Below are 24,232 nucleotides of genomic sequence, written 5' to 3'. Positions count from 1 at the left end.
CTGGAAGTGTGTGTGTGTGTGTGTGTGTGTGTGTGTGTGTGTGTGTGTGTGTGTGTGTGTGTGTGTGTGTGTGTGTGTTTATGCAGGTGGGTGAAAGTCCTTGATTTATTATTACACCTATTGATATATGTCTTCAGAATTTGGTTTCTGTGATAAGCCAGGGGCATTGCTAGACATTATCAGAACTTAAAAAAAAACAGGTATTCCAACTTATATAAAATTGATTTCCTTAGTTTGAAATTTTTGTCTTATTGTTTCTAGGTGAACAAACTATTCATTAAGTACTACATTTGTAGCATGTAAGTATTCAGTCTGAGCCCCTTGGAATGTACCTGAAGTGGAAAAAAGTAATCAAAGGAGAAACGCTTAAAAAAAAGATAATGTGATGTCAGTGCTACTGTAACCTAGTTTTGTAAGCAGTATTGTATTAAATTCAGAGCTGTATAAGCTTATTCTTTTTCTTCTTGCTGTTCAAGCTATCAGATTCAATGTATACCTTTGTTTTCAGCTGTACCGAAGTGCGACAAAAGATACCAATGCTGCTTTATAGCTGCTGGAGAGGGCATCATTCTTGTATTTGTCTGCCTTATTTTCATTCATTTTAGAAGAGCATGTGGAAAACCAGGTGAGACTAAAACAGATTACAGATCTCTCCAGTCTTCACTGTGTACCATGCTCCTTTTTCATGCTTCTGTGTAATATTGTTTCTACTATGTTGACATTGTGCCAAAGATAAAACAAATTTTATGACAAGATATTGTTATAGCATTAGATGGTTGTTTGCAGGGTAAACAATTGCTGCTTTCCATGCATTGCTCCCACTGCACTTGTTCTCTTTCAAAGTTTGGTTCCTAAACTTTCACTGCTTTCCACGGGTTCAGGCACTTAGGCAGTGCTACATTTGGTTGGAGACACATGGCTGAAGTGACATTCAGCTGCAGAGAATTATGGCTGTTGTGAATTCCCTGTGGGCAAAGAGAAGAATGTGGTACCATGCCCACAACTGCAATAACCAAATGCACAGGGAGAAATAATGTCCATGGCCCCCAAGCCTATGTGAGACAGTAGGCATCAGCAGCAGGCTGGCCAGTGGGCATGTCAGTTGCTGTAAAAATGCAGTGCACAATGGTGTGTGAACCACTACCCCCTTCACAGTGTCTAGGGAACATTACCTAAAATGCATATTGGAGCATAATTGTGATTACAGTAACATGCAGGATTTCCTCCATAAGCATGTACTGTACACTGAGAACAACACTCACTAGTTCTCCCCTCATGCACTTGGTTATTAAAGCTGTGGGCATGGCATTGCATGCTTCTCTTTGCCCATAGGGAATTTGCAACAGACATATTTCTCTGCAGCTGCCTGTCACTTCAGCCTTGTCTCCCTAACCAAATGTACTGCAGGGAAATGTCTAGCTGCTTATGCACCTGAACCAGTTTTCCATCCATGCTTTTGTTTTCAGTTCCTCTCTGTCTGTTTCTTCATCCCTCAATTCTTCTCACTGAATTACTACACTCTCTTCTGATTCCATTTTCACTTTTTTACTATCCCAGCTTTATATCTTGATTCTACCCCAGTTACATACATCCTGTATACATTTTCTTGTGTTTAATAGTGCTTACTGTATTTTGTTAAACATCTTGTTTGTCCCATTTTTTCACACTTACAAATTTCTTTACAGCTTCTCTATTGTCATGATACTAAGTCCAGCTATTTCATAGTACTACAATACCACTGTGCATTATACTGCCCATATTATGCATACACTGAGCATTATACTGCCCATATTATGCATACACATGTATGAAGATTTGTAAATTTGTGTTAGTATTATCTTTTATGTTGTGTTGCATAACATTCAGTATTTTGTGTCACATCATTAACTGTCTGGAGTTTTTTTTTTTTCTTGGGAGTCTGCCAAGAAGGGGCAACTTATCTGGTTAGACTATCCCGCTAAATAAATGGATATAAATAAAGCTCAAAATTGCTACATTTGTTTTATAAGATTAAGCTATAGAAAGCACCTTCAAACCCATGTCTTTTGGGAAATCCTGGAGTTTGCAGGTTCATATGGCTTCATCATAGCCACTGTCAGTGAAACTTACTTTCTTGGAGCAGATGTGTTGAATTTCACAATTTAATATCAAAATCACAAATGGCTTGTTTTCATGTGTTTGGATTACCGAAACATAACATCAGAAACTGTCATGCTGACCATTCTAAATGTCAATTCATTCGGAAGGCAAAAATTGACATTCAGCATATTGCATGCCGTTCAACATCTGCAAAACACCTCTTGACAAATCCTACTTTTTGTTACTGTTTTGCAGGGGGGCAGGTCCCCCTGTATCCCCCCCACACCCCCTGCAAATTGGATATTCTAACTCTGAAATCAAACTACAGTAAGGAAAAGGGCAATGTTCCAGATCCCCACTGTAGTGTGATCCACTTGTAAACAGCAACGCTCAAAACCACGAATGCAAGCTATGTCTCGATGTTCCAGAGGCGAGGTAATTTCAGTTCAGGATTTACACATTTTGAACCTTTACCCTCGACCATCTGAATGATGGTAAGTTAACTTTCAGGCATTTTATAGTGAGCCAAATTTCACCCATGATTTTTATACATAATCTGCATTTTATGTATGTAGTCCATGGCTGTTTGGGTTAGAGCAGAGTATTGTGGTGTGAAGGGACAAAATTGTGATTGACTCTTGTGTTCTTTAAACCTGTAGTTGCTTTACAATTTACTGTGTCTTGCAGGACAGTGCTACTACATGTAAGTTGGAACAATTTTGATGTTTGTAGTCTTTTGACCTTCTCAGTGTTTCTATGACCTTATTGTTGTTAGTACTTTTAGGTAAAGGAAGTTGGGGCGACCACTGCAAAGACACTTTTATTTTTTTAATTATTGTTTAATGATTTTTTTTTTCATATTGTTTTCAGTTATGTTGATGTGTGTTCCACTACTAAAGTATGCATTGGTTTGGCTCTCATTTGTTAGACAGGAACTCCCATTTGTAGGCCTGTTCTGTATGCACTACATTTCCTTCTGTTATTTTATCCTGATACTAGATATTTTCTACCTGGACCCTAAGTGTAAATTATGTTTGGCCAATAGGATTAACAGAGGTGTATTAAATAAGCATTTGGCTTCATTACACAGAAAGATAAAGCCTTGTCTCTGGCTCAGATTACATCAGTAAAGTTAGAGCCCTGGGCAGAGGAGCAGTTGGCTGGAAAGGAATGGTACTGAGAGATAGTCTATTGCCAGTGGGACTGGTGTTCACATCAGTGCAAAAGTGCCACAGGCAGGTGTGAAAATGTAAGACATGGAGGGTTGTGTAAACTGATAATTACAACTGTTCTTTCCTGTAAGGCACAGGAGCATACCACTGAGCTGTACAGATTTTCACAAAATGACCAGATTTTGGCTTCATATTTTTGGTCCATTTTTTATAAAATTGTGGATGTGTTGTCCTATCTTGTCTTCATTCTGTACTGGTTGGGTTCGGAACCAATTATCGGTTCTGACTCAGCCTATGCAAAAGCTCAAGGACTTCCATCGGCTCGTGGCTGTAGCCCTATCCCCATCATGCTTAGGGAAGATTACCCAGATACCCTTTGCTGCTAAGCAAGATCAGGTGCTTCCATTCAGCCTCCGGCTAAGTGAAAATTATTATCTTGCCTGTTAGAACCTTTTAGAGTGTTGGTAGCTTTATTCTAATTCATTTATTTTGTATAGTTCGCCTTATTGTTGGCTGTTTACTGTGGCCGTCATTTCTACCTCTAGGCCTTTTTCCTCCTATCCTGGCTATCCTTTTTTTCTAATTATCCAAGCCCATTTAAATTAGAGAGCTTGGAGAAAATTCTGATTTTTTTTTTCTTGTGCTGACTTGTTCACATATTGTCTTGTTCCAGAGGTAGCTTGTTTAAGTTAGAGGGCTTCCTTTGGCCCATTTAACTTAGAGTGCCTTCCTTCCCTTGTTTTTTTTTTTTTTTTTCCCATTCTTGTAGAGGCAAGTTCATTTAAATTAGAGAACTGCCTTTGTTATCTTTGTTTCATACTTATATATGGTCTGCTGTTGTGGTTAAAAAAAAAAAACTTGTTCCTCTAGTTTTCACTGTTGATTCTTGGTAGTACCATTTGGTTCACTGTCTCTAAGGATTCAAGAGTAGTCAAAACCTTCTGGTTTTACAAAATGTAATAAGTGTAGTCAGAAAATGTCTTTGACAGATGGCCACACTATTTGTGTTTATTGTTTAGGTGCAGTCCACTTTCAGGAGTCATGTGCTTTTTGTCATGCCATTAGTTCCAGGGTTTTGCTGGAGAGAAAAAATGTAAACTTGTATTAAGAGGGTTACTAAAGACTCCTTTCACAGAGGCTATAGAAGAGACTCAGAGTACGTCCAAGTCTCCAAAATCCCCATCTTCCGGGTCTGAGAACATCTACCATCTGTCCCTCATTCGGAACAGACTAAAAAAGTTGCGAAAGATTCATTCTCAGACCTGAAGGCTTTTGGGCCCAAAAAATCTTCCTCCTCGGCCCCTATTGTGATTTTGGGGCCAACGGAGTTTCAAATTTGGAGGCGGTCCCCTGTTTTGGAACTGGTCTCTCCAAATCTTAGATCTCTGTTGCTGCAGCCAGTGCAGTCTCCTACCCCTTCCTCTTGGTCCTCCAGGAGACTCTTCGATGACGATGTGGATTGTGTGGTGGAGACTTCTACAGGCACTGGCCATGATACTGTCAACTCCAACCCAGAGGGATTCGGAGCAAATGAAGACTATCTCCCCTTCATCGATTTCTCCTCCGACCCGATCTGAGATTTCAGAGCTGGAGTGCCTTGATCCAATCGTAGTGGAACCGTCTGTATTGCGACCTGCACCAGGATCTTTGGGCCCGACTAACTCTCAGACTTCTTCAGTTCTATCGGAATTTGAGGGGTCTAGGAGCTTGATGCTCTCCAGTCGGGTTCAGTGAGGAGAGTCTGGTCAGACAGCTGTCTGATCCGAACTTGTCTCTCGGGCCTCGGAGCAGTGAGCTCGGCTCCTACATCAGCCTCTGAGCCCACCACCTTTATTCTGGAGATGCCTTCTGGTTCTTTGGAGCCAGAGCTTTCCTCTGATCAGGGCCGGGGGGCTTTCGAGCTGATTAGGGCAGTGTTGTCACCACAGTCGGCTCCATTCTCAGGTTCAGGTACTCTTCCCACAAAAGCACCAGTGTCTGTCTCAGTACCATCACATCCACACAGACGTGGAGACCTAAAGCATCAGGATGCCCCATTGGGTGAAACTCTCTCTTTCGAAACCTCTTCTGATTACCCTTCCGAAGAGGTCTATCAGAAGAGATTATGCAAAAGGAAGCATTTAGACTCCCCAGAGGAACCCATCACTTCAGATATGGACCTCGATGAGTCAGAAGGGTCCCCACAGTCACCCTCTGAGGATGTCTCCTTTGTAGACATCCTGGAAATTCTTAAACAGAGAGATGGCTGGAACCCTATCACCCCTTCTGAGGATGAGTCCATATACCTGGAGGCTTTCAGGTCTCTCCCTTCCACCTCTTGGGTGTCTCTGCCTTTCAGCCAGCTCATGAATGTAGTCAGTTGGAAGGCGTGGGAGTCTCCAGACTCAGTGGAACCTGTTCCTAGGAGGCCAAATAAGTTCATTGCTGCCCTTCGGATAAGGAGTTCCTTAGCAAGGGTGCCCCAGTAGATGCTATGGTGGTGGTGGCAGCAGCCAAGAAGGAGCTTTCAGAGACATCCTCGTCTGTCTGTCCGCCGAACAAGGAGTCTGGCATGATAGATGTGGAAAGCGCATGTTTTCCTCAGCATCCTTTGATCTCAAGTCACTGACCTTCCTGACCCATTTCACTAGGCTTCAGAGGGATCTCCTGACGGAGCTAAGAGATACCCTCCATGGTTCTGTAGTTGTGGGAGTTTCAGACAAGGTTTTCTCTCAGCTCTCCACCTTAAATTCAGTGGTAAAGTCCTCCATGAGGCTCACTTCTTATGCAGCTGATGGAGCGAATAGGGCAGCAGGTACGGAAATTCCCTTAAGGAGACATTCCTGGATGTACTTACGGGATTTTGCAGAACCTTTTAATTCTTCCTTTATTAACACCCCTTTTGACAGCTCGTCCTTGTTTGGGCCAAAAGTTAGAGACACTAACCAGGTGTGAACAGGAAGGAAAGACTCTCTCTGACTTTGGAGTCTGTTTCTCCCTACCTACCTACCAGATCGTATCCCAAAGGTCAGAAGGGGGGAAAGATGGGGTTTTGAAAATCCCAGAGTTTTTTCCAGGACACACGTGGTCATTCTTCCCCCAGGGGCAGAGGGGGAAGTAACAATGGAAGACACCGACCACACGGCAAAGGGGGTCTGCAGAACCAGGGCGTCAGGGACTCCTTCCTTGGTAAGCCCTTCCAGCAATCTGAAAGGAGGCCCATTCATCCATCTCTGGAGGCAGTCAGGAGTCGCTTCTCTTTGTACTCAAGTGCCTGGCTAGAAATAAAAGACAAATGGGTACAAATGATCATGCCCAGAGGTTACTACATTCCCTTTTCCTTTCCCCCTTAGTAAAATCAACCCCAGATGTTCCACCCAGTCAAAGGGATCACACAACTCTAGAAGTACAAAAGTTGCTAGACAAAAGAGTCATCCAAACTGTCCCTGCAGACCAAATTGGATCCAGAACTTACTCAAGGTTCATTTTAGTTCTGAAAAAGACAGGGGACTGGAGATCCATTTTGGATCTCAGCAGACTAAACAAGTCTGTGAGGAAATCAAAGTTCCGGATGGTGACACTGCAGTTGATATTTCCCTTCCTGGGAAAAGACGATTGGATGTGCTCGATGGACCTCCTGGATGCGTACTACCATATCAAAATGGACAGGCGATCCAGGAGTCATTTGCCCTTTCGGCTGGGAGCCAGTCGCTACCAGTTTCGAGCTCACCACAGCCCCCAGAGTGTTCACCAAATGCATAGCAGTAGTCACGGCTCACTTGAGGTGACTAGGATTCTGAGTGTTTCCATACCTAGATGACTGGCTCCTAACAGCCACCACCAAGCATCTACTAACAAAAGCAAGAGACACCACAATACAGGTTTGCTCTCACCTAGAGAGCACTATAAATTACGAAAAATCTGCCTTGTTGCCATCTCAGCATATTGTCTTTATGGGAGCAGACCTTGATACAAAGCAAATGTTGGCCGAGCTTCCCACCGAAAGAGTTCAGGTACTATGTCATCAAGTAAAAATTCTACTATCCAAGAAAAAGGTGCAAGCAAGAACTGTCCTGAAAGTTTTGGGTACCATGGCAGCAGCAATAACTTTGATACCATTGGCACACCCACATATGAGAATTTTACAGTGGCTGCTGTTCTCTCTGTGGCCCATGCAGGAGCTACCCATGTCTCACCAAATTATTATCACAGAATCCTGCAGGAAAGACCCTTGTTGGTGGCTTCATTCTATCCAGGTGACCCTAGGCTGACTGTTTTTCCACACCCATTAGCCACAGTGACCACGGATGCTTCCCAGATTGGGGGGGGAGGCATTATCTGGGAAAGACAGTCCAGGGCACTTGGCAGGATCACGAGACCCACTTGCATATCAACGTCCTAGAGATGAGAGTAGTGCTTCTAGTGTTGCAAGCATTCCAAGACTCGCTTCCACTAGGAACGATTGCAATACAGACAGACAACATGTCAGTTGTGTGGTACATAAAGAAGCAAGGAGGAACCAAGTCTTCCTTCCTCTCTCGAGAGGCCCAAACAGTATGGCAGTGGGCAGTGTCTTCCACAACACTTTCTGACAGCAATGCACATCCCGGGGAAATCCAACGTGATAGCAGACAGGCTCAAAAGAGCTATTCTGATGCCTCACGAGTGGTCCCTAAAACAGGAAGTAACGGAAAAGATTTTCTGAATGTGGGGTCAGCCTTGTTGTGATCTCTTCACCACATCCATGAATGGCAAATGCAGCAGCTACTTTGCCCTGACCCCCCCCCCCCAGGGGAAGTCACCAAGGGACGGACTTGTGCACAATTGGCCCTCGGGTCTTCTCTGAGCCTTTCCCCCCTTTCCCTTGATTCCCAATATTCTTCAGAAAGCCAGCTCATTGGGAAGGAGTTTGATACTAGTCGCCCCATACTGGCCTTGTCAAATATGGCTCCCCTTTCTTTGGTCCCATCTCCAGGAGGAGTGATGGATTCTGGACCCAGTTCCAGACCTCCTGACTCATTCCTCAGGGAAGCTCCATCCATTGGTTCAAACCATCAAGTTGACAGTTTGGCTGCTCCAGTTTCGCACATAGCCAGGCTTCCTGACATTTCCCCTGCAGTGAAACATATCTTGTTTTCATCTCATAAGGCTTCAGCCAGGAAATTATACTCAAGCAGCAAATGGAAAAAAATTTCCCATCGGGCCTTCAGTAACCACATTGACCACTTTACCACCCCTATAACGTCTGTGTTAGATTTCTGGGCGAAGCTTGTAATGAGGGTGCAGCTGCAGCTACTATTCAAGTCCAACTAGCAGCTATATCCAATTACCATATAGGAGAAATGGGACAAAAAAGTGTCCCACAGTCTTTGCAAAGCTTTCCTGAAAGGTACCTTTTAACTCAGGCCGCCTATCTAAAACCCTCCAGCTCCATGGGACCTAAACTTTGTTTTATCTAGTTTGATTCTTCCTCCTTTCAAACTTGCATCCTCTTGTGACCTAAAGTTCTTAACATGGAAGACAACCCTTTTGGTAGCCATCACATCTGCTAGAAGGGTATCAGAACTACAAGCATTGTCAATAAGGCCCCCCTACATGATTTTCCATAAGGATAGAGCATCTCTGCAAACAAACCTGTCCTCCCTACCCAAAGTGTGCTCAGAATCTAATTTGAATCAATCCATAGAGTTACCAGTTTTTTCCCCTAACTATGGCAACAGGGCAGAGTATAAGCTACACCAGCTAGATATGCATAGGCAATTACATTTCTACTTGGATAGAATAAAAGATTACAGGAAATCGGACCAGTTATTTGTATCATTTTTAGACAAAAAAGGGTGCTCCCATATCAAAGGTCACACTTTCTAAATGGCTTATGGATTGCATTAGCTTCACTTATAAATCTCAGAACAAAGAACTTCCCAGAATGATAAAAGGTTATTCTGCAAGGACTATAGCAACCTCATCTGCCTTTCAAGCATGGCTACGTATGGATACTGTTTGTGCTGTAGCAATATGGGTAAAACCTCATACCTTTATCAATCATTACAAAGTGGATTTGGCCTTCAGGACCAGGGCCTACTTTGGGTCCACTGTTTGAAGAATATTCTCCCTTAAGCCTCCCAAGAAATATAGTGCTAGGGACGCTGTCCTAACCAGTACAGAATGAAGGCGAGATAGGACAACAGTAAGTAACGAAGTTATGTACTCACCATAATATTCCATGTGTGTTGTACATCTCGCCTTCATTCGTATGTCCCAACCTCCATCCCTCAGCCTTTCGCTCTTGCAGGACCGAGCAGTTATGATTGGAATATCATGTTCTCTGACTCTCTTCTTTGATCTGTTACATATCTAGATAGTTCCTTTCTTTAGTGATAAATATCTGCAAACAAGATCTGGGTAATCTTCCCTAAGCCTGATGGGATAGGTCTACATCCATGAGCCAGTGGAAGTCCTCAAGCTTTTGTATAGGCCGAGTCGGAACCCAACCAGTACAGAATGGAGGTGAGATGTACAACACACATAGAACGTTATGGTGAGTACATAGCTTCTTTTTTTTTCTGACAAATTAGTGGCAAACCATTAAAGATTGAAGTTAGAAAATGACAGACATTTGAGTTTCAGACTTCATATCCTTCAGAAAATGTTTGCTAATGCAAAACCTGTTATTCTGTCAACTTTCTAATTTTGTAAGTGTAGTAATTAAAAATTATCACTATTTTTGGGCCTTTGTCCCACTTTTATATACGGCTTTGTCCAGATTTCTTGTTCTAAGAGGTTGAAAGGTATGCACAAGAGATGTGCATAAGCTTGCACTTACATGGGAGCCTAGCATATGGCAGGCACTCCAAGAATGTCAGCTAGCCAGTAGCAGGAGGGGTTAGAACCAGAAGAGAAATATCCTGATACAGGGATGAATGATACACAAGCAGAAACTCAAGTGTCCCATACTGGCTCCCTCAGACAAGAAGAATTAGGAGGAATGAATGGTTCTGTGGGAAATGAGGGATCAGTGAATATGTGGGTTTAGAAAAAAAGAACATTGAGTAAATACTTAGGACAGATAATTTCCTTTCCAGATGAAAATTAAAACCATCTTCTGCATTGTCATGACCCAGCATGGTGATGTTTAGTATATGCATGACTGACTTTATGCAGCTTTATTTTCTGAAATATTTTCCTCCTGCATTGCAAAAAAATGTTTCCTTTTGAGGATGTAGTCATAATTGCTCTTCTCAGTACTTCTGAAGGAGAATGCTGCCCAGCAGGCCAGATACTTTTAGCTCATGAAAAGGAGAAAATATTCCAGAATGATTACAAATAAGGCAAAGTTAATTTCTGTCCATATTCAAGCGCAGCTTGGATCTATGGGTAGGAAACAGGAAAATCTAATATTGTCAATTTTCATTCATCCTCAGTGTATGGAACTGTGATTTGATTTGTCTATTACTACAACTCGCAGAAGCGTACAATCTCTCAAACTCTTCTCTACCCACAATGCTCTGGTCTCCTCTCACCTTGGATCTCGTTTGCCGCTTTCACGAACAGACATGGTTGCTGATAGCTCTCGAGCATTTATTTGGATGATAAGTCATTTTCTTAGGTTATACCTTTTTTTTCTTTTTTAATTCTACTCCTGTTTTAGTGTAAGCTTTCCTGTTATTCTGTCGGACCTTTTTTTGGATCCTCTTAACTACCATTATTGGTATTTTTCCCTACCCTCTTTCCTTTTCTAATTAGATAGTCTCCCTGTGACCTTTTTGGTCTTTTTGATTACCACCGTTGGTATCCCCCCCCCTTTTTTTTTCCTTAAAAAAAATAAATATTACATATATTTTTTTGAAAAACTATCTTTATCCCTTCATTTTCTGTTTTGTGCTCTGTGTGTGTGAGTTGCATTCTACGTGTAGAATACAGTCTATTTCCTGGGCATGTCTGAAAAAAGGATTTTAGAAGTTTAGGCAATGTGGACACAAAATGCCCTTTTCAGACATGCATTCTTTGTGCGTCTATTGCCTAGGACCGGATCACCTCAACTAGCAATGTGTGATATCTGTGAGGCGTTTAATCCTCGGGCCCTCACAGACAGTAAGAATAAGCTAATCCTGAAAGGGCTGTTGCCCTCATCTTTTTCATAGGTTATCGCTGGAGCTCAACCTTTGACCTCTAAGCATAGAGATCATTCCAAACGTTCCAGAACGGCTGAAGCTGCTTCCTTGTTGGAGCCAAAAAAGAAAGTGCTGAGGTCAGATCAGACATCTCCAATGACATCCAAGCCATTGAATCCAACAAAACCTGTGTCTCCCGACCCGAAGATTAATACAGCTCCATATCCTAAGACCTCAGATCGGAAGTCCCTTCCTCAAACTGCTTATTTGCCATCTTTAGACCCAGGTGTGTCTTAGAGTGTCCTCCCTCTTTCCAGAGAGGCATTCTGGGCCTGCGTTGATTGTGTCCTCTCGCTCTAATAGGAGTCTTACCGAGGCAGATGTGGCTAGGATGGTGAGGGAACTAGTCATGTAGCAACTTCAGAAGGGGTGCCCTTATGGTTCTGACCCTATCGGATCAGGGACTCCCTCCAGTGTCTACTCCTCCTCTGAGGTTTCATAGTTCTTGGATCAGAGTGCTCCGGCCCCATCTGTGTCAGATCTGAGAAGACTGGTATCTTTGGATCTGACAATGACTCTGTGCTCATTGGCTGTGACGTGTTTGGATCCAGATGGCTGTCAGAGCAGACGTTTTCACATTGGATCCAAGGAGTGGGGTTCGATCAACTCCAAAATTTTCAGAGCTGTCTATTCCTCTCAGAGCTTTGATGCTTGATAGCTCAGTTCTGGCTTCCTCCTGGGGTGGACAACCTGTGGTGAAGGGTGCTCTGGAGAACCAAGGACTTTCGTTCTCTGCTCTGTTGGCCTTCTGCCAGGGAGGTCAGCCTTTGAGGTGGTGAAGAGGGGTCTCCTCTATGTTTACAAATCAGTTCGGTCTCCTCCCTCGAGTCTACCCCTGACTACCCAACTGACCTTGTCACGTGATCCTCACCATTCTATGCCTAGGGAACAGTCAGCCCAGAGCTTCCAGTCTACCCTGTCTGGGATCCTAGCTTTTCTGATACTTCTCCGGACCACCCCACCGAGGAAGTTCCTAGGAAGAGACAGTGTAAGAGTAAACACATGGACTCACCCAAAGAGTCCCTCGTCACTGATACTGAATTTGATGAAGGAGAAGGGTCTCCCAAATCACCACCCAAAGATGTCTCCTTTGCAGACATCCTCGAGCTCCTGAAACAAAAGGGGGCGGTTGGTCTGCCCACAACCCATCTCTGGAGGAGTCAGTATACCTGGAAGCTTTCAGGACTAGTCAGTCTTCCTCATGGGTAGCCCCACCTCCAGACAGGTCGTTGGATTTAATTTGTTGGAAGGCATGGAAGGAGTCTGACTCGACCGAACCCATCCCCAAGAGACCAGATAAAATTATGGCACCTCCAGTAGAAAGGCAGTATTGGAGTAAGGGCATATCATTTGATGCCATAGTTGTGGCGGCAGCCACTGAAAAGGAACTCACTGATGAGACTTCATTTGTTCATCCCCCTACATGGAGTCTAGGGTGATGGACAGACTGGGGAAGCAGATGTACACTTCAGCAACATGTACCATATGTTCGCTGAATTGTCTATCCCACTTCACGAGACTGCAAAGGAACTTAAAGAGCTTTGCAGCTCATTAGCAAGGATCACTAAGGAGGAGGCCCAGAGTTCTGTGGCCCCTCAGTTGACTACTTTACAAACAGTTATGAACTCATCCTTGAGTGTTCCAGCTTATCCATAAGAAGACCAGCCTTGATGTGCCTGTGTGACCTCACGGACCCTTTTAAGTCTTTTTCGTCAACGCTCCATTTGACAGATCTTTGCTTTTCAGACCCACTGTAAAGGAAACACTCTGCATATGTGAAAGGAATCAGTGGGGGGACATAAGATGTGGTTTAAAATCTCTCAAGGTCCTTTCTGTGACACATGGAGCTGCTTCTCCCAGAAGCAGAAAGGGGAAATGGTAACAAGAGAAGACACCCTCATGGCAGAATACAGGCTCCAGACATACTTTCTTTGATAGACCCTATCAGTGGTCCTGAAAGGAGGCCCAGTGGTCTTCCTCTGGGGGCAGTTGGTTGTTTTTCCCTGCACCAAACAGCCTGGCTAATTATTCCGAATTATATTTGTGTACAGAGAATTATTACCAGAGGGAACTTATACCATATCCTTCTACCCCTGTCAATAACAAAGCTCCCTGATGTTTCAACCAATAAAAGGGAGCCAGCAACTCTGCAAATTCAACAGTTGCTCACAAAAAGCGTCATCCTAGAGGTCCCATCAGACCAGATAGAATCTTGAACATATTCACGGTTCTTTTTGGTTCCAAAAAATACAGGGGACTGGAGACCAGTCTTGGATCTCAGTGTATTAAATAAGTCTGTCAGGCAAATCAATTTCCAGATGGTCACGGTACAGTTCATTCTACCCTTTTTATGGAAGGATGACTGGATGTGCTCGATAGACCTCCAGGGCGCACACCATCACATAAAGATGAACAGATGGTCCAGGAGGTATTTATGCTTCTGAGTTGGAGCCAGTCGCTACCAGTTCAGAACACTGCCCTTTGGCTTCACCATAGCCCACAGGGTGTTTACCAAATGCATGTCAGTGGCAACAGCCCTTCTAAGGCTGTGGGGAATCTGGATGTTCTCATATTTTGACTGCCTCATCACTGCCCCAACCTGGCATCAGTTGGTACATGTGAGACCAGCTACTAAAAGCTTGCATAACTGTAGGGATCACAGTAAAATCACGAAAAATCTGATTTGCAGCCTCCCAGAAACTGGAGTTCCTAAGCACAATCTTTGACACTCAGTCCAGGCTTGCGTCCATCCCATTACTACGAGTGCAGAGCATCAGAAACCAAGTCAGGAAGATCATTTGCAGTACGAAGATATCTGCCAGAAAAGTCCTGCAGTCTCTAGGCTCAATGGCAGCAGCCATAACTTTAGTACCCCTGGCAAGGTACCACATGATAGTTTTACAGTAGACGCTACAAACACAATGGTCCTTTTTCACTCACCCTATGTCTACAAAGATAAGGGGACTCAGATATGCAAAAATGATCTCTCATGGTGGACACACTCATGCCATCCCCAAAAAGATCACCTGTTCATATCTCCTCAGCCCAAGGCCATAGTGACCGTGGACACTTCTCAGATTGGCTGAGTGGGGGCATTATCTGGAAAAGATGATCCAAGGCACTTGGTCCCCCATAGAGGCCAACCTGCATATCAGTGTTCTGGAGATGAGTGGTGCTTTTCGCGTTGCAAGCATTCCAAGATTCTCTCCCTCTTGGGACAGTTGCAATTCAAACAGACATTATGTCGGTAGTTTGGTATATTAGCAAACAAGGAGGAATCAAGTCTTACCCCCTGTGTCGAGAAGCTCTGAGTGTGAAAGTGGGTGATAGCCTCCAATCACTTTCTGGTGGCAATGCACATTCCAGGGAAGTCCAGTCAGAAAGCAGACAAACTCAGCATGTCTATTCTATTATCTCATGAGTGGTCCCTCAACTACAAAGTGGTGAAAATGATTTTTCATCAGTGGGCTCAGCCTTGCTGCGATCTTTTTGCATCGTCCTTAAACAACAAATGCAGCAGCTTTTTTACCCTAATCCCCATGGAGGGGAAGTCACTGAGAGATGCTCTTATCCAGAATTGGTACCCGGTCTGTTATACACCTATTCCCCAACTCCTTTGATCACCAGATTTCTTACAGAAGGCAGCCAGATTGAAGAGCAAAGTAATCCTCATTGCACCTTACTGGCCTTGACAAGTGTGGGTCCCTTTCTTTGGCCTCACCAAGTATGTCCACCATGCATTCTGGATCAGACTCCAGACAGATAGACTGGTTCACCCAGACCATTCCAACCTCAGACTGACCACATGGTTTATAGATTCATAGGTGTTCACTAGGCTATGACCACAAGGGCCTTTTTAAGCCTAGCCATGCATCCCAAATCTGACAAGTTCTGATATCTTTGATAAGTGTAAGCAGGGGCCTAGAAGATGAACCATTTATAGGTTGCCCATGTCCAGCAGAGACATAGGTCCCAAACCAGGGATGAATTTCCGGTTCCCCATCCCATTGTCCAAGTTGCACTTGAATTGGGTTAGGGAGGAACTCTGCTTCACATGAACGGGGAGCCTGTTCCATAGTTGGGATAGTCTCTGGGATACATACCCATGGTTGCTTTCTTCCCTAGTCTGTTCTGTTCTCTTCTCTTCCCATAAACCTCCTACTAGGAAATTGTACAAAAGCAAGTGAAAAAGATTTGTTTATTGGGCTGAGCAAAATCACATAGAACCATTTACAGCTCCTACGTATTCAGTCCTTGAATTTCTGACAGAATTGTTTAAAAAGGAGCAAGCACATCTACTATTAAAGTTCAGCTAGCAGTAATTTCAAATTTCCATGTGGGATTACACAATTCTTCCTTGGCTTCTGCAAAAATTTGTAACATTTTTCTGAAGGGTACTCTTTTGCTAAGACCTCCTTTTAAGGTCCTTTTTCCCCCATGGGATTTAACTCTAATACTGCAGGACTGACTCAATCTCCCTTCGAGCCTGCAGCCAAATGTGATCCAAAATTCCATTCCTGGAAGATAGCCCTTCTGGTTGCTATAACCTCAGCCAGGAGAATATCAGAAACTCGCACTTTATCCTCCAAACCCCCTTACTTGTTCTTTCACAAGGGTAGGGTTACCTTACAGACCAATATTTCCTTTCTTCTGAAAGTGATGTCAGAATCCAGTATTAATCAGGCCATTCATCTTCCAGTATTCTTTCCAAATTTCAGTAACCAAGAAGAATTCTTACTGCAGTCATTGGATGCCCATAGACAGTTACATTACTATTTGCATCATACAAAGGATTTCAGGAAATCAGACCAACTTTTCATTTCCTTTGCACACCATTAGTTGGGCAGCCTACCAAGCAAGTAACTATAGCCAGATGGATAATGGAATGTATTTCTTTGGTGTATGCAAAATTTAATGTCTCCCTCCACAAACCTGTAAGACTGAAAAACTGGGAACAGCAAACTCCAAAATACAAAGACAGCTGGAACCAGACACCAAGAAGTAACGCCCAACTTTTATTCCAAAAAAGATAAGCACTTTTGTCTCAATTACGTCCAAAACGAGACTTTGTCAGATCTAAAAGCATGTTTAGGCACAGAATAAATAGTAATAAATAATCACATGTCAATGATTGACATAAAAACACAATAGAAATAATGACAGGTACAAAATATATAAATAAACTCTGAAAAATGTATAAACAATATTATAAAACATATAGGTCATTCACAACAACATTTAAAATCATCTCACTAATGATTTTAACTTTAAAAGGCATCCAAAGGATGCTGAATCATTAATGCCAGGCCAATCCACAGCATTAAAATATAATATCCAAAACAATTCTCATTTGTTCAAAAGTAAGGACCAAGGACCACCCCTGATATTGTGAACAACTTGTTCGATCACAAGAAATTTAAAATAATGTTCTTGATATTCTGAAAGATGTCAAAATAATGGATTTGTGTTTTTTTTTCTTAATTTCATACTGGTGTTCGTGCATCCTGTCTCTTAACCTTCACTCTGTCTTGCCAATGTAAAATGGTGAACATTATTGACACAGTGCAGCATATGCAATACCGATAGTATTACAATTAAACTTGCCTCTCATCTTGAAAGAAAAAAAGTTGATATGATAAAGTTCCCCTACCAGGATGTGTTTGCAAAAGGGTCAAAAACATCATAGTCCATGGGGACTCCTGTCTGATCTCATCTGTCAATCTGTCAGTCACCACTGCAAATAAGAAAGGGCTCAAAGCTGATCCTTGATGTAATCCCACCTCCACCTTAAATGCATCTGTCACTCCCACCGCAGACCTCACCACTGTCACACTACCCTTGTACATATCTTGTACCACTCTTACATACTTCTCTGCCACTCCCGACTTCCTCATACAATACCACAACTCCTCTCTAGGCACCCTGTCATATGCGTTCTCTAAGTCCACAAAGACAATGCAACTCCTGACCATCTCTATACGTCACCATCAATACCCTCAGAGCAAACATCGCATCTGTAGTGCTCTTTCTTGTTATGAAACCATACTGCTGATCACTAATCATCACCTCCCTTCTTAACCTAGCTTCTACTACTCTTTCCCATAACTTCATGCTGTGATTGATGAATTTTATCCCTCTGTAATTACTACAGCTCCATTCTTCTTTTGCTGTAATAAGGTATGTAATTGTATAAACGTCATGTGAAGCATCATGCATTACTGTACACTGATCATTTTTAAATTATTTAACTCCATACTAAGCATGTTTTGGGTTTTGTGCATAAAAATCAAATATTTATTCACATTTGACAGGCATTTCAATGAATGCAACTTAACAGTCTTAGTATTTTGATCAGGTCTGAAATTGTCAATACGTTTGCCTGGTTTCTGCAAAGCTGGGAGGATTTAATAGGACTGTTGGCTCTGGACTTCTGATCTTCCTTTGGGGATAGTTTTGGTTGCATGGATTCTGGTGAAGATATGATAGAAATAAGACTTCTTTCTTACATAGCTCTGTTACATTGTTGTACCTCTGTACAAAGACTTCCTTCTGATGTAGCTAGTGTCTTGAAAAAATAGATTTAACTCTGGTTACATTGTCCAGGTAGTATTCTTGCTAATTGGAATAATAGTCTGCACTTATCAGTAACATAACTGACTTGTATGAGGTACTTCTGGGACCACTCAGCTCCATGAGTACAAATATTGTGTAGTTTTAAGCTGACTGAAAAGTATATTGGCTATAATTTCTTCTTTTGGATTTGACCTTTGTGGATTGTTATTATTATTATTATTTATTATTTATTGATATTATTATTATTACTATTAATTATTATTATTATGCCTTCACTTACACAAAACATACCTGTGCTGATTTCCCGTGCAGTATATTATGTCTCTTGCCATTTCCTGTTACTTCACTGTAACAGGAAGTGCCTCATGTATTCTTGAAGCATCTTCTTTCTAAGCTCTTTAGGTAGAGTAATATTGTCTGCTTCAAACATTAACCCATGGACATGACTTATTACTCCTTCGAGAAAAGTAAGATTGGATTTCCTTTCTGATTGCAAAGTTTATTCCAGCCATCCTTTCAAGTGCTACTTCATTTACTCACTGTATTTCTTGTTCAGTCTTGGTACAACTCTGTGAAACTACCCAAATGATTTATGATTTTTTCTTTGACTAGCACTTCTCTATATTCTGATAAATATGTTCTACTTTTCATAAGTGCTGTATGTAGCTCCTCACTTGGTTGGTTGTATTTATTTTTAGGTTGTACATCTGCATCTTTTGCAATCCTGTAGGTGCCCTGTGCAGCAACTTATCAAATATGCTTTACAAGGGCTTGGGATATGTTTCTGCAAGTACTACTTTTCTGTAAGTAAATATGTGGAATTTCTTACATGACTGCACTACTGCTAACAATTATTTTCTGGCCTGAACATTTTTTATTCATCTGTAAATGCTCTTGACCTGTAGGCAGCTGGCATGCTTTTCTGAAGATCACAACTCCTATACCATTTTGACTTGCATCCCCTTATAAAACTGGGTTATTTACGTCATGCTATTTCCACATATGTGTTTGAGCACCTCAGAATTCTTTTCTGTTTATGGCTCCACTCCTAGGGTATCTCTGCTGCAAAATGTAGTTATATCAGGTGCATTAATTGTAAATTAACAAGACACCAATTCATTTCATAAAGGTCATTAGCATCTTGTATTTTCCAGTCATTTGCACTTAATCTCTCTGTGTCTGGCTTCAGTTCCTGTGATGTTATAATGTAACCATATATTCCAGCCTTGATACCCTTGTTTTACTATTGCTCTTGTTTAAATATGTTATTTCAGTCTAGTATTGGCATCAATCTTTTTTCATGCTGTTCTTCTGTCCACTTCTTCATTAACTGATGATCAGTTAAGCTCTCAATACCTTATAAGCCTTCAGTTAGGGTTCGGATCTGAGGCATTGGATCTGACACAGCCACATGTAAAGCTTGTGGCAGTCCAAACTCTCAAGCGTTTCCCTTAACCATAACATAGCCTCCCTCGTTACCTAAGATCTCATTTGCTGCAGTTAGGTGAAAGATGTGGTTATTTCACTTTCGAGCTATCAACGTAGATTTTTTTTTTTGTAGTTTTTTTTGCTATCTTAAATTTCTTTAACCATCTTCTATTTTACTATATTTGTACTAGCACTGTTTGCATCTCTCTGTACTTTTCTTTCTCCCTTACCTTCTTTGTTTTAACTTAGCCTTACTATCTTTGTACGTAGTCCCTTCCCCCCTTTTTTCCTTCTATTAAAAAACATTTTTTATATATATGTGTGTGTGTGTGTGTGTATATATATATATATATATATATATATATATATATATATATATATATACATATATATATATATATATATATATATAAATAATAATAATAAGGTTTTTCTTCCTTTTATTTGCTGTGCTTAAACCTTCTGCAGCATTTTACAGTCCTTCCTGTTGTGTTGTTATTTTCCTGTCATGGCTGAAAAGGAAAAAACTCCAGCAAGTTTGTGAAGGGTGGGAAATGCAGCCAAAAGATTCCTTTTTTTCTGATGCACACACTCTCTGCGTCTACTGTCTTGCCCCACTTCACTTACAAGAGAGTTGTGCGACCTGCCATGCCTTTAATCCCCATGCCTTGGTAGAGCGCAAAAATAAATTAATCTTAAAAGGGCTTCTGCCATCCTCCTTTGATGATGCTATTTCTGTATGCCTATATCATCTCCAAGCTCTGTTTCATTAAGGACCTTGGAGAAAGTTTCAAAAAGACCTTCTTTAGACCCAACAGTTTCTTCATATTCATCCAATAAGAAGAAAATTAAGTTGTTGGATCTTGACCCCCCTCTGATCAGACAAAAGAGAAAAGTACCTCTTTGGATCGGACAGCTTCTTTGGATCCAAGTTCTCTGAAAACATAGGATTCATTGGCTCTGAAGACCTCCAATCCTCCTACCTTTTTTGGACACTCTACCTAGGACAAGGTACTCCCCATCTGTGGACCCTGTCCTGTCAAGGATATCTTCTCCTTTTCTTTACAGCCTGGACTCTCCCTCCAGGGAACCTCTCTCTCCTCTAGGAGTCTAACAGTAGAAGATGTGGAAAAAGGTAGTGAGACAGATGCTTTCGGCATAGAGCCTCACAGTGGTTGTTTTGCCTCCTATCCCTTCAGGTCAGGAAGTCCTTGTATCTAAGATTCCACATTTGACTCTTCCTCCTCTGACTCCCTCCATGGGTTTGGGGGCCTTGGATTTGAGTCACCCAAGCCCGTGTTCTTCGGGTCTGAACATCGCTGTATTGTTGGATTAGATGTTTGCTCTGAGCCCCCGCCCCCCCGCTATCAGATCGGGAGAGCTCTGGGAGCTGTTTCTACTCTATTAGCTCCACAGTGTTTCAGTCGACTCTGAGGACTTCAGAGCCATCTTTGCACCTTGGAGCTTCGGCAAGTGTTAGTTCGGCTCCAACTTCTGCCTCATGGCAGCTTTCCGCAGAGCAGGGTGGGACCAGGGATCAGAAAGCCTGCCTTTCAGACCTGGGTTCCTATCCCTCTCTGGGAAGGTCAGCCTTTAGGACCTTGGAGAGAGCCCTGTCAGCTTTCAGGGCAGACTGGTCCTATTCCCTCGGGGTCCTTATCCCCTGCTCTACATCAGGACTCTCAGCTTACCCTCCCAGAGGGGCAACTAGTATCAAAACCTCAGGACACCCGACTGGGTAATTTTGCCTCTTCTGATTCCTCCCCAGATTATCCCACTGAACAGGTCCCTCGGAAGAAATCATGGAAGAGGAATCTAGATTCCCATGAATCTGTCATGTAAGACATGGATTTTGAAGGCGAAGGATCCCCATGATCCTCTCCTATGGATGTCTCATTAGGAGACATCCTTGAAATCCTAAAACAAAGTAATAAAATCAACGAAGGGTAATGGAACCATGAACAGTTAACTTAAAAACTTAAAATTTTAATAACACACTAAGCCAGTATAAAGCAGACATGAGTCATGCAGTATCTCATAGGTAACTATCATTGGTTTAAAATGGATATACAGATTTAGAACTTGCATCTGTGGTGGGTGTGGGGGACATGAACAGGATTGGGATACTCTGTACAAGCAATATGCCTGCCAAAATTCCAACATCGATCCATACCTTTTATTGTTTTTATTGCTTCATTTTATTATTGGTACGGACTTGTTGTCACCCTAATACTGTTCTTCTTTGCTTGAAATCCTAAAACAGAGAGGTGACTGGAAGCCCAGCAATCCATCGGAGGAATCTGTTCTCCTTGAGGCTTTTGGTACCAGCCCATCTGCATCCTAGGTGATTCCACCTGCCAACAGGTGTGGAAGGAGCCTGACTCCATTGAGCCCATACCAAAGAAGCCTGACAAAATTATGTCTCCTCTGGAAGGCAGTCAGTTCTGGTCCAAGGGCCCCCCTGTTGATGCAGTGGTCATAGCTGTGGCCACCAGGAAGGAATTGGCCAACAAAAGTTCCTCTGTTTACCCCCCCCCGACAGGGAGTTGCAGGCCATGGACAGATGAGAAACATGTCTACACTTTAGGGACCTTCCTGGCACATTTCACCAGATTGCAAAGGGATCTGATAAAGAAACTCTCGACACATTTACAGGAACCATGTCTGAGGAGGTGAAGGATTCAGTCACCTCACAGCTGGCTACCCTTCAATCGATATCAAACTCATCCATAAGGCTGATTTCCAATGTGACAGAAGGAACCTCAAAAGCATAGGTTCAGGTGTAACCATCAGGAGAGACATCTGAATGCGCTTGAGTGACTCTGCAGATCCTATGTTCGTCAATACTTCTTTTGATGGCTCCTCTCTTTCTGGCCCCAAAGTAAAGGGTACATTGTCCAGGTGTCAGAAGGATGGCCATGCATTTTTTCACCCCCCTCCCCCAAAGATCCTTCTGTGGTTGTAGAAATCACAAGGATCTTTCCAAGACACATGTGGACGGTCTTTCCCCAGCGGCAGAGGGGGAAACTCGAGTAGTAAACATTCTTTTTAGTGCCAAAGAAAACAGGGGACTGCAAACCAAGTCTGGATCTTGGCAATCTAAACAGATTTGTTTGAAAGACAGTTCCTGATGGTCACGGTTCAGTCCATTCTTCCATTTCTGGAAAAGGACAACCGGATGTGCTCAGTAGATCTCCAGGATGCATACGATCATATAAAAATAGACAGACAATCCAGCAGATTCTTGCACTTCTGGCTGGGAGCCAGTCATTATCAGTTCAGAGCACTGCCCTTTGGCCTCACCACAGCCCCCAGGGTATTCACCAGATGTATGGCAGTGGTAGCAGCTCACTTGATACTGCAAGGATTCCTTGTGTTTCCATACCTAGACTAATGGCTCATTACTGCTTCGACCAGGCATCAACTCATTATGGTAAAAGAAGAGGTCATCCACACTTGCACAGGATTAGGAATAACCATAAATTTTGAGAAGTCAAATCTAGAGCCCACTCAAATTGTAGAATACATAGGAGCTCTACTAGACACAAGATTAACAATAGCCTCTCATCCCCTTTCCAGAGTTCAGACTTTAAGGTCACAAGTCAGCAAAGTACCACAATCAAAGGTTGTTTAGTAATACAAGCTCTGGGATCAATGGCAGCAGTGATAGCCCTTGTTCTGCTTGCCAGGTTTCACATGAGAATTATCCAATGGATGCTGGCATTTCAGTGATCAATTCTTCAACTACCCTTGTCAGCCCCAATGCAAATTACAAACGCATGCAAGAAAAGTCTGTGGTGGATCCATTCAGGCACTATAGGGTCATCCATTTATTCTCTGACAGTCCAGGGCCATGATGACCATGGATGTTTCCCAGTTTGGGTGGGGGGGAATTGTCTGGGAAAGACAGTCCAAGGCATGTGCTCCCCCCAAATAGGCCAATTTGCATATCAACATTCTAGAGTTGACAGCAGTGCTGTCAGCATTGCAGGTATTTCAGGATGCTCCCCCATCAGGAATGATTGCAATTCAAACAGTATGTCAGTGGTTTGGTACATCAACAAACAAGGAGGAACCAGATCATACCGCCTATGTTGAGAAGCACTAAGGGTGTGGCAATGGGCAGTATCCCTCCAACCATTTAAGTCTAACATTCTAGTAGACAAACTGAGCAGGTACATCCTATTACCTCATGAATGGTCCCTTAGTCAGAAAGTGGCAGAACAAAATTTCCACCCATGCTGCAACCTGTTTGCACCCCCCCTAAACAACAAGTGCAGCAACTATTTTGCCCTTATCCCCCCACAGGGGGAGTCACTAAAGGATGCTGTGTTCCACGATTGGCCCCCAGGATTACTTTACGCATATCCCCCAATTCCTCTAATCCCAAAGTTCCCTCAGAGAGCTGCCAGGTTGATAACCAAAGTTACCCTCCATGCCCCCTTTTGGCCTCGACAAATTTGTTTTCCCTTCCTATGGCCTCACTTACTTCACCAACCTTGGATTCTGAACCCAGTTCCAAATCTCCTGTCTCATCTGGACATGCCACATCCAGACCTTCTGATTCCAATAACAGCGAGACAATGAATGCTCTCTTCCCCTGTGCATCACATCTTACTGTCTTTCTTTAAGCCATCCATAGAAAACTATACTATAGTAAGTGGAAAAGATTTGTGCATTGGACTACTTAAAAACATACAGATCCTTTTTTGGCACCAATTAGTCATGTACTGGACTTCTTGACACAACGTTTTAACCAAGGAGCCCGCTCCTCAACAGTGAGACTCCAATTAGCAGCAATTTCTAATTCCCACATTGGATTTGATGGCC

General features: G+C 42.7%; 1 protein-coding gene across 3 annotated transcripts in view; it reads left to right on the top strand.

Annotated features, from left to right (window-relative positions):
• LOC122811577 (butyrophilin-like protein 9) overlaps positions 1-24,232 on the top strand; it is a 1,542,349-nt gene that overhangs the window by 556,863 nt on the left and 961,254 nt on the right. For all 3 annotated transcript variants that reach the window (XM_044083503.1, XM_044083504.1, XM_044083505.1), the window contains one exon: positions 509-625. In XM_044083503.1, the coding sequence (XP_043939438.1) occupies positions 509-625 (117 nt within the window). The remainder of the gene's footprint in view (positions 1-508; positions 626-24,232) is intronic.

The sequence above is a fragment of the Protopterus annectens genome, chromosome 9.part0, assembly GCF_019279795.1.
Source record: "Protopterus annectens isolate FY-2018-M chromosome 9.part0, PAN1.0, whole genome shotgun sequence".
NCBI lineage: Eukaryota > Metazoa > Chordata > Ceratodontiformes > Protopteridae > Protopterus > Protopterus annectens.
The sequence above is the reverse complement of the archived record's forward strand: the minus strand, read 5'-3'. Positions and strand labels throughout refer to the sequence as shown.